Below are 12,331 nucleotides of genomic sequence, written 5' to 3' on the forward strand. Positions count from 1 at the left end.
CATTTCCGTCGGCTAAGGTACGGGCGACGATTTTAAGAGCACCTAACCACTGAAAACTCGACGCTCAGCTGCAATGATGGAGCACTCACCCAAGCCTCCAAGTCGACCTCGATATGCTGCCATGAGAGACGATCAGGAACGTGATGACCAAGGAGAAAGGGCTCTTGATGAGCAAGGTGTGAAATTCTCCCAAAGACCAAAACCTCCCCGTCAAGTGCGTGATTCCCACCGCGCTTCTGAACCTCGCCGCGACCGTCCATCCACAAGACCAGATCCCCGTTCATCCCGCCGCCGTCGTCATTCACGCGATCGTAGTCGTGATCGCGCTCCTCGTCCATCGCCCGATCCCTCACGTCGAGGTCCAGAAGTTAACGACCTAATCCCTCGCTATCGAGAGCGACGCCGCGAAATAGATGATAAGTCACGCCGTCGGAGCCGCAGTCGAAGTGGAAGTCGCGATCCAACAACCAGGGCTTCTCCAGCAGTATCTAAGCGACATCAAAGCCGTAGTCCGTCTTTGACCGGGTCCAGTCGAAAGAAGTCCAGAAGAGATCGAAGTCCTCGACCGAGGACAAGGGATTATAGCCCCGAGTCTGCTTCAAGGAAGCACGGTCGACACCCCTCACGGGGACGACGCCAAACATCGCCTCGCCATCACATACGGACTTCAAAATCCCCAATGCGATCACGCCTCAGATCCCCAGCAGAATCAGAATCAGGCTCCCGGCGTGCAGATAGAGAAGGAGGGCCCGGGCAACAGTCACAGAGTCGGTCACCTATGTCAGAGTATCGAACATCTTCGGCGCGGCGAGTTCAGCCGTTACCTATTGAGGGCCAACGTGAACCAGACTATGAACAACAGTCCTCGCGGCGACAGCATCCGCCAAGGTCACCTCACGTTAGCAAAGAACGGCGATCTCGAGAGGGATCACCTGGCTGGCGCCACTCTTCAAGGTCTGATATCGACGATGAAATGACTTCCCGAGGCAATCCTCGAGGAAGTTACAATCATATGTACCCATCAAAGCCACACATAGGTAATGATCCATATGGTCAATCGCCTCAAAACTCGTATCATAACTCTCCAACACGGTCACCTTACGGATCATCTCGCGGCGGTAGGAACGGCCAACAGTGAGTCAATTGCACACTCAAACCACAGAATCCTTACTAACCTATCTAGGTCTCATCCTCAAGGAAGTAACTATGGCCCACCAAGCGGGCCCTCAAGTCAATATCACCCCAATCCCTCACGATCCCCTCCACATTCTGCCCCTACTGGACCTATGCAGCAGTATCCTCAAGGAGGAAGCTATCGCGGAGGTTATCGAGGTGGCGGCTTTCGGGGCGGCTCTTTTGGCAACCGAGGTAGAGGTGGTTTTAAAAATTCCCACTGGAACCAAGGCCCTCCCCAACGGGGGCATCATGACGACTTGGGCAACGGAAGGTTCAGTAACGTGGACGAGCCCAGCGCCATGGACATCGATCGCATGGATGATGGAGATGAATCTTATCAAACTCATGATCGAAATGCTGAAGATGGGGCAGACGGTTTGGCCACCCCTAACAGACCACCCCCAACGGGTCCGGGCTCGCAATCGCAGTCGGGGGGGTCCGGTAGCAAATTTAGTTTTGCGTTCAAGCCATCTTCAAAACCTGCCCTCACAGCACCAAAGCCCGAAATATCTCAAAAACTAAACGCCGCTCCCCGAAGAGATGCTCAAAAGGACAGCCGAGACAATGACCGTGACCGCAGTCGGGATCACGATCGAGAAAGAGAAAGAGACAGGGACAGGGACAGAGAAAGGGAAAGGGAAAGAGAGAGGGAAAGAGAACGAGAAAAGGGCAGAGAGAGGGACAGGGATCGAGAGCCTCCACGAAGTGCGCCCACAGAACCAGCATCATCGCGATCACGACATGATCGCCGCCAGCCTCCGGAGGGCCCAAGGGTAACGCCTCGAATGCGCAAAGTGAAGAAGATGATGAAGCGGCCAAAGCCAAGACCGACTCTCCCGGCCGATTTGGTGGATTCGGAGTCTGTTTTCTTCAGGAAACCTGGCAATGAGTCCGTCGTTGGCTCCGGCACTTATGGTAAGGTCTTCAAAGGGTTGAATGTCTACACCAAAGGAATGGTCGCTCTAAAGAAAATCCGCATGGAGGGTGAACGTGATGGCTTCCCTGTTACGGCTGTGAGGGAAATTAAGCTCCTTCAGTCGCTCAGACACGTCAACATTGTGAACCTCCAGGAAGTTATGGTCGAGAAGAACGACTGCTTCATGGTGTTCGAGTACCTATCGCACGATCTCACAGGACTATTGAATCACCCGACTTTCAAGCTGGAGGCTGCACAGAAAAAGGACCTTGCCAAGCAAATGTTTGAGGGATTGGACTATTTGCACACAAGGGGAGTCCTCCATCGTGATATCAAAGCGGCAAATATTCTCGTGAGTAACGAAGGAGTGCTCAAGATCGCAGATTTCGGTCTTGCTCGTTTCTACGCCAAACGTCACCAGCTAGACTACACCAACCGAGTCATCACTATCTGGTATCGCTCGCCTGAGCTTTTGCTGGGCGAAACCAAATATACTGCTGCCGTCGATGTCTGGAGCGCAGCATGCGTCATGGTTGAAATATTCGACCGAAATGCCATCTTTCCCGGAGATGGTACTGAGTTCAACCAACTGGAGAAGGTCTACAACGTTATGGGTACACCGAACTTGAAAGATTGGCCAGGCCTGGTTGAAATGCCTTGGTTCGAGCTCATGCGGCCGACTGTCAAGAAGAAGAACATCTTTGAAGAAAAGTACCGCGAGAAGATGTCTCCAGCAGCTTTTGAGTTGCTATCTGTCATGTTTCATTACGACCCCGTCAAACGACCCAGCGCTTCCGAAGTACTTCAACATACCTACTTTACTAAGGAAGAGCCACCAGCTCGGCAAGCCACAGAGTAAGTTGCCCAAACCGACTTTTCCCAATAAACAACCAATAGCTAACCGTCTTATAGACTCTCTACTCATAACGACTGGCATGAATTCGAGTCAAAAGCTCTCCGAAAGGAAAATGACCGACGTGAAAGGGAGGCCCGAAAGCTGGCCAAAGAAGGTGCCAGCAGGGATGCGGATAAGGATAAAGACAAGAAACGCGTCAACGAAGGAATCGACCAGCCAGACGCAAAGCGGGTACAGGTTGACAAGAATGGTGGAAATAAGCCTACACCGGCAGTGACCTCGTCAAAGCCCACTGAGGCATAGTGGTGGTCATTTGAACTTGACATTTTGGAACGATCACAACCCTATACGCGCTTCAACGCCGCTTCAATAGACGACTTGTTATCGCTCACGAGTCGTCTGAGCATATCACGTTTTTTTGTTGCTTTCCTCCGGGCCGTTAGAGCCTTGCGAGGTACTGGCGTTTATTCCTTTTTATATATATCACTCGTCTTTCCGGTTATGACTCGGGGGGCTTCAGATCGCAGTGGGATCATCGGTATGCCGCATCATGCTGCTATGGGCATTGGCGACGTTTATTTGATCAGTCGGCGCCTGGGTCTAGTTTCTCCTTTCCCCTATCCTGTCATGAGAGAAGCAGTGGTGTTCAAGAGGAGGCATTTTTTTTCTATAATGATGAGGACGTGGCAAGCTCATGCTGGTGCATAAAAATGACGGAGGTGATCATCATAGACAGACGATTAATAACAAGGTTCAATGACTCCATTGATGAATACTATCTAGGTATCGCCCCTTAATGCAATGTCACTGGTATTATCGCACAATCGTTACTGAACATCACCATATTGCTAAGCCATGCCGTGGACGTTGCACATGAACCAGACATTGAGAATTATTTAGTCGAGCCCATCCTATTCATTCTTTCCACTATCTTAAGCAATTATTTGTACGCCTTTGTTTATTGATATCGCATTGTGAACAATATATGGGTTGGTCACAAACTTTTGGTTTTTCCATAACTCTCCAGCCCCTAACCATTTGTCCTTGTTGTTTCGTTAAATCGTGATTAGTTCATAAAGTCGTTATCCTTCGTTGGGTTTTAGTATAAGTGGCTTTTTAAACAACTTTGCTTATGCAGGGCTGCTCAAATGTGCCTGAGAGTGCTGTGTTCCTCTCATATAGTTTTTGCGAGTTCCTTTCACTGGTACGCTTCGACGCCTTTCCCCTTGATATCTCTACTCTTAAGGAGTTCACGGAGACTGCCCTCTGCCCGACCCTGTGGCATTGGCGAAGAACGAGGTGTACGCCAGCTCATCCATCCACTAAGCGTGGATATAAAGTTATTGTTTGTGTTGGGAGCATCGATAGAAGACATGGCGCCTTGGGCAACTGGTCGGTCAATGCCTTCGGCAACTGCAGGCCTCTTCTTTGGCACTGTGGGCACCTGTTCCTTAGTTTTAGTCTCTGGGGCTGTCCGTATTTCTAGCTGACTGCTTGACGTCTGAGGCAGAGCGGGCTCGCTCACAAGACCAACAGCCGAACTTCGGTTTGTGTCCAGGTCGTTCAGATTCATGCTCAACCGAGTACCATCAATAAGGGCAAGTGAGCCTGACCTTTTTGGCCGAGGAGTTCTTTGAGTAATTTCCACCTCCGGGACCACACTCTCAATGGCCCCGTCTTCAGAGGGAGACAGTGATCCATGTCTGCTGGACCCTTTCTGGGCAGTTCTGCCACGAACCTCATCAGCAATCTCGGCAGCAGACTTCTTTTTAGATTTATCCTCATCAGAAGATCTGCTGGATGACATGATAGTCTCTAGTGTCCCCATGGCCCTGCTGTTCCTTCTAACACCCATCGGTCGCTTTCTGGATTGTTTGATGTTGGTCTCATCATCTGAAGACACGACCTGAAGCGTAGGACCTTGTGCCTCTTGGCTCTCGACACCCCCAGCCACGAATGCTGAGCCCGAGCCATGGGGAGCATAGTGAACCTCATACTGATTGCTTAGAGAATACCGCGATTTAGCACAAATCTCGGCAATCCGGTCCAGATCAGCATTGATATCTGTGACACCATTTTGATCTTCCAAGTTGGCCATGAAGCTCTTAAACCGGAATGCATCGACTGACGGAAGCTTAGGCTCCTCCGGTTCGTTCTCCAATCGTTTCTTCGTTCGATTTCTCGCCATGGCACCTAGCATTCCATTCCTGGATTGGGCTAAACCAGAGCCAAAAGGAAGAACACGCCGTACAAGAGCGGAAGGGCCACTATTCTCCGAGAGCGCTGGGCGATGACCTCGGCCGTTGACGACGATGACGCCTCTGTCAGCAGCTGGTTGAGCCGGGACGGGGGCGTAGTAGCTTCGAACAATCACGGGCTGTGAGTATGTACTGCTCTGGGCACCGGTAGATTGGGCGTATCGGTGACGAGTAGGAAAGTTCGAGCTAAGCTCACGAAGCGCCGAAGTTCGATGCTCCGCGGTGGAATTGTCCACAGGAATAGGTCTGCCCTCGGCGGTTGATGGCACAAGGCTCGTCGACGAGGTATTGGATTGGAACAGAGGCGGGAAGGAGAATTGGAGAGAGTGCCGGCGAGGTTTGCTGAGGGCTGGAGCCGACGACGTTGTTGCCGCGGCGTGATGTCGAGACGGTTTATGCGGATGGGCCTGGGGTTGAGAGGACTCCTGGGTGGCAGGAGGCAGCATGGTAAAGAGTCGGAACGTCGGTTCCGTATTTATATAACAGAAGTGTATGTTGTGCTTGTCTTTGTAGGTAAGTATGGTGCGTTGAGACGAAACAACGAGTTGTCAACTATGGTCAAGCGCAAATGTCACCCCAGGTGTGCATGAATGGGAGCGGGCATTGGAAGCTTCTAAGCAGAGACTAGGTATGTACAGTACAGCACGATAGCTTTGCAGGACAATCTGTAGCTAGTCTGACTTTGTACAGACGTGTAGGTTCAAGGGTGGCAAGCGAACGGTGAGATGGATAAATCGTTGGGATAATGATTGTCGTGGTTGAATTGGCAGTCGGTCTAGGACATGCGAGGTATCCCGGAAATATGCTGCAGATGGACAGCGGTAACGGAGCCAGCAGGTGGTAGCGCAGCTTAGCTTAGCGTAGTGTATGGTATGGTATGGTATGGTATGGTATGGTATGGTATGGTATGGTATGGTATGGTATGGTATGGTATGGTATGGTATGGTATGGTATGGTACAGATACGGCGTGCAAGTTGGCGTGCAAGTTGGCGTGCGAATCCGGCAGTTAGGAAGACATGGTGCTGACGAGCAAGCTAGTTGAGAAGCTCGACGACGAGTGGTGGGGCGAGAAGACGACAAGAAGCAATGCAGAGAGATGCTTGGTCTTGTCTCGTCTTGTCTTGGCTGACAGTAAGTCCAATCCAGTCTACCAATCTAGGTAGGTAGTGGTTGATGCAGAACGATGCGCCGCCACGACGCAGTGGAGTCAATGTGCAGTAGACTGTGCTGCACTGCTATGGGTACAATAATAGAGTAGGTATAGCAGTCGATTGCGTTGGCTATTGAGTTCGGTTCCAGGCACGATGCTGTACTGTACTGTACTGCAGAATGTGCGGCGTAGTAAGGCAAGGTTTGTGTGGGTAGAAGTTGATAGATGATAGACTTAATCAGAGAAATAGAGGAGGAGGGAGAGAGAGAGAAGATCAAGTGGGTATGCCGTACCGGGCCGTAGGGAACTCTAGCTGTCAAGGTACTAACTTCAAGTTGCCTAAAGGCACTAACGAAAAAGCGACAAGAGTAAGGGCCCCAAAGATGATCCTGAGGAAAGGAAAGAAGAGGGGAGGATCTTTTGCTCTTGGTCTTGTCTCTCCGTGTTTGTTATTTTGCTAATTAGCAGATTTTAATATCTGAAGCTGATAACACAAAGAAAAGAAACCAATCGGGTCAAACTGACCTGGCCGTCATGCATGAGTGTCGTGGCTGTTGATAAAGGGTCGACTCGTCTCGGTCAACATCCCCGCATTGTATCTTATTGGTTGGGGATGCTCTACTGTGTTCATCCTCTGCATTGGATCCATGCCCCATGTCTATGTACCCTGAACAACCGCCTGATAAACTGTCGATCATACAAAATATCGACGATTACTTTTACCTCCATTGAAACAAGTGTTTCGGCACTTATGAACCTGACGAGTTATGAGCGTGATCTAAGTAGTCAATTGGTCTATTTCGAACGAGCATCTGCCATTGTGCCAGTCATGGTATGTTGATCAAGCAATCGTCTCCTGCAATTGCTAAGTCTACCACCAAACCACACTACATATGCAGCTCATGAAATAGCCAAGGTGACAACTCATCGTCAGTTACACCAAGCCCAGGTAACCTTTCTCCATGCCAAATGCATTTGCCCGTTGCCAACGCGGGGTCATTGGCATGTGTTGCGTTGTCCAATTCCTAATGATTGGAGCTTTCATCCCGTCGTCTTTGCCAACACTGAATCTATACTAAGCAACTTTTAAGACACCATCGTAAACCCATGCACTGATGCATGAGATGCATCATCTGAGATCAATCAATGTGGTCGTTGGCCCAGGCGTATGTTCAACAGAATGATTCCTGCAACGCCCAGGAAACCACTGTTGCTAGAGCATGTCATTCTCTTTGCAGGCTGGAAAAACAAGACAGCACACCATCTTCTGTGGATAATACATCTATCATTAATTCTTGGTCCGTGGTAACATCTCTACAGCCCCCACCATGTCGCTAATTCCGATATCGGTGGTCTGGCCACTCGAAGTGATGCGAACCACTTCAGCTTTATTCTTCAACAACACAAATCCCTCTGCACCATCTCTCTCACATTCGTCGTTCCTAACCAGTACGTCCAATGGTTCCGTATCCCTGACCTCCAGTCTGCACGTTGTCGGAATACACACCAGGCGCCGGTCCAGTCGCAAAACGGCCCTCGCGCGCTTGCTCTCGGCGGTCGAAGTAGATGTACTCAAGATAGAAGGCGTGGATGTGACCAGGAATGTATCCTAGGAGGGTCAGGCAAATGTTGATGAACAGATCTGCTCAACGTTAGCATCTTCATCCAGTGAGCTGAAAAGCGTAAGCCGGCTTACCCATCCCGCATCCCGAGATTGCCCATACACCGATGGGAGGGACTGTGATTGCATTAGTTTTTGCTGCAACTCTGGCGATCGCAAGGCGCTGGTGACGTACAGAAGATAGTAATGAGGATGAGAAGAACTGCCGAGATGCCGCCCATGGTTGCGGTTTGTTGTAGAGGATGTGGGAAAGGTTGAGATGTCGTATAAGTGCACCAGTATTCGTCGAATAGGACAGTAATTTGTTATTGCAGTTAAGAGTTGCTTGATGTTGTAATGAAAGAAACTTAAAAGAGAAGAGAAAAAAGAAATCAACTTGCGACAATTGACGATAATTAAGGCTTGCGAGCCACGTAACCAATCAATGCTAAAACAAGTAACGTGAGGCCTTCTTACTCCGGGAGTTTCTACCTTGTCCGTGACGTTTGGACATGATATGACGTAGGCCACGTCGGCTTAAAGTGTGCCGTGAAAGGCCCAAGACACAAACAGTCATGATGGCAACAAAACCCCAACCTTTAAATCTATGAAAAATTGAAAACAATCCAATTGATTAGGGAATTGAAAAGACAACCACAGTGTTCATGCGGTCGACTGGCTGTTTTCATCATTGTGCTTGGGAACCGCGCGCCAGTCTCGATTTTTTGCCAATCAACCTATCATGTATATCAATCGGCGCAAGGTCTTGTCTGTCGGCCACCTCATGCAGGTTTTGCCATAATAGGCGCTAGCATCTGTCTATTATTACTAGCACTATATGTATCTAGTTATTCATGTCACAGCAGTTCCTGTAAGGTTGTGAGCGATAATGTTTCTAATGCGACACTATGTGTTGCAACACTTGCTTATACGTGTCAGACCTATGCTATATGCTTGTCTTTACTTGCTATTAGTGTTTGCAATAACACATTGTCTTAGTTCGCAAACGGTACGGTGCTCGGGTGCATTGATGCGAGAGCATGTGATAAGCTGTGCCCAGACAGCCAGCTCTTGGCTTGGTATGAAGTCTGTCAATTCTGATTGAGTTTGGTTGAGTAGATAAGCTTCATAACATGTATTGGCTATCTAACCGAACATTAGGGAGATAATCTTGACCCGAAAGACGGCACTGCTCATGTCGTTGTTGAATGAAAACAATAGCTGTGTTCATCAAGTCAACCATGCCGGATACCCTTTTGCTCACACTAACCAGTATGTCTCATATGCAGTTCGGATCTGCAATCTTGATTCCGTTATCCGAGCCGGTACAGTAACGGCCAAGATCCTAGCAGTCCGGCAAGCCGAAAGTTATGTCGTAAACATAATATAGAAGATATTCGAACCGCAAATATCAGTTAGTTGCTCCCGTAATGGGTGGCTACCAGAGGAGAGAGACACTGTTGGCTAGAGCCAGAACAACAGAAAAACAGCACATATGGTTCCGTTTCAGAAGATACACACACATGTTTCCGGGACGCAGGCAGAAAGTGTCATGGCTTTACCTGATGAAACTGACGGGGTCGTGATCTGTCCCTTTTTTTGCTATCAGATTGCGCTTCCAAAAGCATGATCGCTCGTATTCAATGACTTCTTGAGTCTGAGTGTACTCTGTATGTAGTGAGTCATTGCGGTCATTTAGATAGACTCCTCCAATTGTTGATCCTCTTTCCAACACTTCAAAGTCCGAACGAGACCCCTGAGCTGGAACAAGTACGTATGTAGTAGCCCTGTACTCTGTAAGCTACTCGACTTCCTTTATCCGGCTCATCAGTCAAAAGAGGCAGCCAGCCAAGCCCCGCAAGATTGATATAAATAAGCGTCAGGGATACAAGAGAGATTCCCAAGACAGATCAAGATATCGATTATATTCGGTAGCTCGCCTCGTACAGGGTGTCTTCTTTCGATCTGCTTGTTCATAAAAGAGACGTTGGATCAAGTGAGAAAATGAGGGGGTCGACATCATTGTGGACTGATGTTGTTGGAGCGAGATTGATGACGCCTCACACGAGGCGGCAATTCTGTCCCCGCGTCTGCGGGACTTGTGTTTGCATATGCAGAGTCATCATGACCCTGCAAACTTTCTAAGTTGTGTTTGTTGACATGTTCCTCGCGGTCTTTTGTTGTGAGTCAATACGTAGAGAAGTCGCCGTTGTTCCATATTTACAACAAATTAGCAGTATGTATAAATAAGCTCCGAATGGGCTTTGTTGGTCAGGTTACGGCCATTTCATGACTCCTGTGCCTCACCATCACCTTGTCGATTTGAAATTGTTGGCAGAATACAACCTAGACGATAGACTGCGTTGCTATTATTGGATAGCAATGTAATCTCCCGGTGACGAACCTCAACTCGAAGTTCAGCACCGATCACGGATCTTTTCCCTCCCTCGCTTGCTTGCTTCGGAACTTGTGCTGTGCATAACTGCTTATATACTCTGCACTGCTGAAGGAAGGTGGCTGGTGTTGGCACATATGGTTGTTGTGATATATCAGCGGGTTGGCTGAGAGGTTACCGTGCCGTTACTGTAGAAGGGTTGGGGTTAAAAGGACGAATTAGGAGCTGTCAAAAACGTGGAGTATGGGCGGTAGGGTTAGATGTATCCGTATCCTTGGCAAAATCATTTTCCATGGATGACGAGTCTGTCAAGAGAGGCCAGTTTCATGTCGTCAACAATGTGTGAAGAAATGTAGGATCCGGAGTTATCGGAAAGTAAAAAGAGCACAAACCGAACGGTCCAAGATGATGAACATGATCGTGCCTGGGTTAGAAAGTCTATTGTAGGTTCAGGGGAATAGTTAGAAGAAGATCTCCATCATGATTCTTTGCTGTTGAAGTGGGGCTGATCATGAATTAACCAACTCCCATCACAGGCACTTTCCATCTTGAGATGCTTGCCTGCCAACGTTGTTGTTTCAATGAAGTGGCTCGTCTAAAGATCGAGTGCTATCTACCTAGTATGACTATTGGAACTACACGTTGTACATATACAAATACAGTCGGAGATTCATTGGTTTGAGTTTTATGACAAGGTCAAAGCTATGAAGCTTAAAAATACGTCCATAACTTTGCCTTTACACACCCAAATGCCATTAACTCAATTGAGACCAAGATTAGAAAGCGGGCGGGCAACTTCCCGCCCGTCGTCACTAACGGTTGCCTCCAGCCAGAGTTCGCTACCAGACTAAGCCCGGGCTGCAATTCGCAGAAGCTGTCATACCCCTGCAAGCCTCTGCGACCGCTGTAAGGCCGCCTCAGCTCAGGGGATGGAGCTGGAAGACAACACCCGAACAGTTGAAGAATGAATGGATGAATTGGAGTTGGTGATGGAGCCAGACGGGACGATTTGGTAGGTTAGCGGGCAGTTTAGTTTTAGTATTTCTCTTTTTGGGATAAATTACACTTTTTTCAACATTGTTCAGCTATAGGTTCAATTGACTTTGACACAATCCATCATATATAAAAATAACCAAAACTCTATGAAATAACCAAATCTCATATATCATCTACCGCATGTGAAATTGATCTGTTCCTTTCATGTCCGGCTGTCGCTGTCCTCAAATAACAAATAACCTGATAGCGTGTCAAGCGTGTGCTGACACCCGACGGCTTTCCCCACTGTACTTTACCTGGACCACGGGCCCATTTACTTGATGGCTTGCACCTCTCAGAGGCCGGGAGGTCCTTTTCGTATTTGGCACCACCTCTCCCCTGAAGCTGCTTCCACTCACTGGCCACATTCACATCCATTCCGATTCCTGTCACCTAACCCGACCTCACATATCCTTTTCTACATACTACCTCTCTTCCATCGCGACCTGGCCGGGCCACGGGCTAGTTGCACTTAATATCTTACCCCTCTCGAGTGTTTATCGCTACGACGACCTGAAACGTTCTTTCGAGACTCTCACGTTATTCGCCGCTGTTGCCGAGTGCGCTGCAAGCAAACCAAACTCTCTTCTCCTCTCTCTACTCTCGTTTCGGCACCGATCGATTCTACCAAATATGGCTTCACAACAGCTACCTCAACTTAACATCGATCGCTATGTTGTGATTCATGTTGCGACCACCTGCGATGAGCACGGCGTTTATGTGACAAAGGACTCGGCGGAGGTTATTGAGCTCGGTTGGATCTTGATGGACGCAAACACGCTCGAGGAGGTGAGCACCGCCCTCCCCATCCCAATTTACGACCACACTTTTCAGGGTCTACAAGGCCCTTGAAGGGTCCAAACGGCTCTTTATGTGACTACCCGATTGCTAACCTCGATTGCTAGATTACCCATGAGAGCGTCCTTGTCAAGCACTGTCAACAC

The 12,331-nt window shown here is 48.8% G+C and overlaps 3 protein-coding genes across 3 annotated transcripts; 1 reads left to right on the forward strand and 2 right to left on the reverse strand.

Annotated features, from left to right (window-relative positions):
• Positions 1-76: 76 nt before the first annotated feature.
• On the forward strand, positions 77-3,251 carry FGSG_06793 (uncharacterized protein; the record flags this gene model as incomplete). The annotated part of the gene is made up of 5 exons (XM_011328142.1): positions 77-176; positions 532-954; positions 1,184-1,447; positions 1,669-2,947; positions 3,005-3,251. 5 exons carry the CDS (start codon positions 77-79, stop codon positions 3,249-3,251), a joined length of 2,313 nt encoding a protein of 770 aa, XP_011326444.1.
• Positions 3,252-4,146: 895 nt separating this feature from the next.
• On the reverse strand, positions 4,147-5,652 carry FGSG_06794 (uncharacterized protein; the record flags this gene model as incomplete). The annotated part of the gene is made up of 1 exon (XM_011328143.1): positions 4,147-5,652. The coding sequence occupies one exon, from the start codon at positions 5,650-5,652 to the stop codon at positions 4,147-4,149; it is 1,506 nt and encodes a 501-aa protein (XP_011326445.1).
• Positions 5,653-7,370: 1,718 nt separating this feature from the next.
• Positions 7,371-8,356, reverse strand: FGSG_06795 (uncharacterized protein). The gene is made up of 3 exons (XM_011328144.1): positions 8,154-8,356; positions 8,054-8,095; positions 7,371-7,999 (listed from the first exon to the last, which is right to left on the reverse strand). Exons 2-3 carry the CDS (start codon positions 8,055-8,057, stop codon positions 7,800-7,802), a joined length of 204 nt encoding a protein of 67 aa, XP_011326446.1. The 5' UTR covers positions 8,058-8,095; positions 8,154-8,356; the 3' UTR covers positions 7,371-7,799.
• Between the last annotated feature and the right edge of the window lie 3,975 nt (positions 8,357-12,331).

Source organism: Fusarium graminearum, chromosome 4 (assembly GCF_000240135.3).
Source record: "Fusarium graminearum PH-1 chromosome 4, whole genome shotgun sequence".
NCBI classification, from domain to species: Eukaryota; Fungi; Ascomycota; class Sordariomycetes; order Hypocreales; family Nectriaceae; genus Fusarium; species Fusarium graminearum.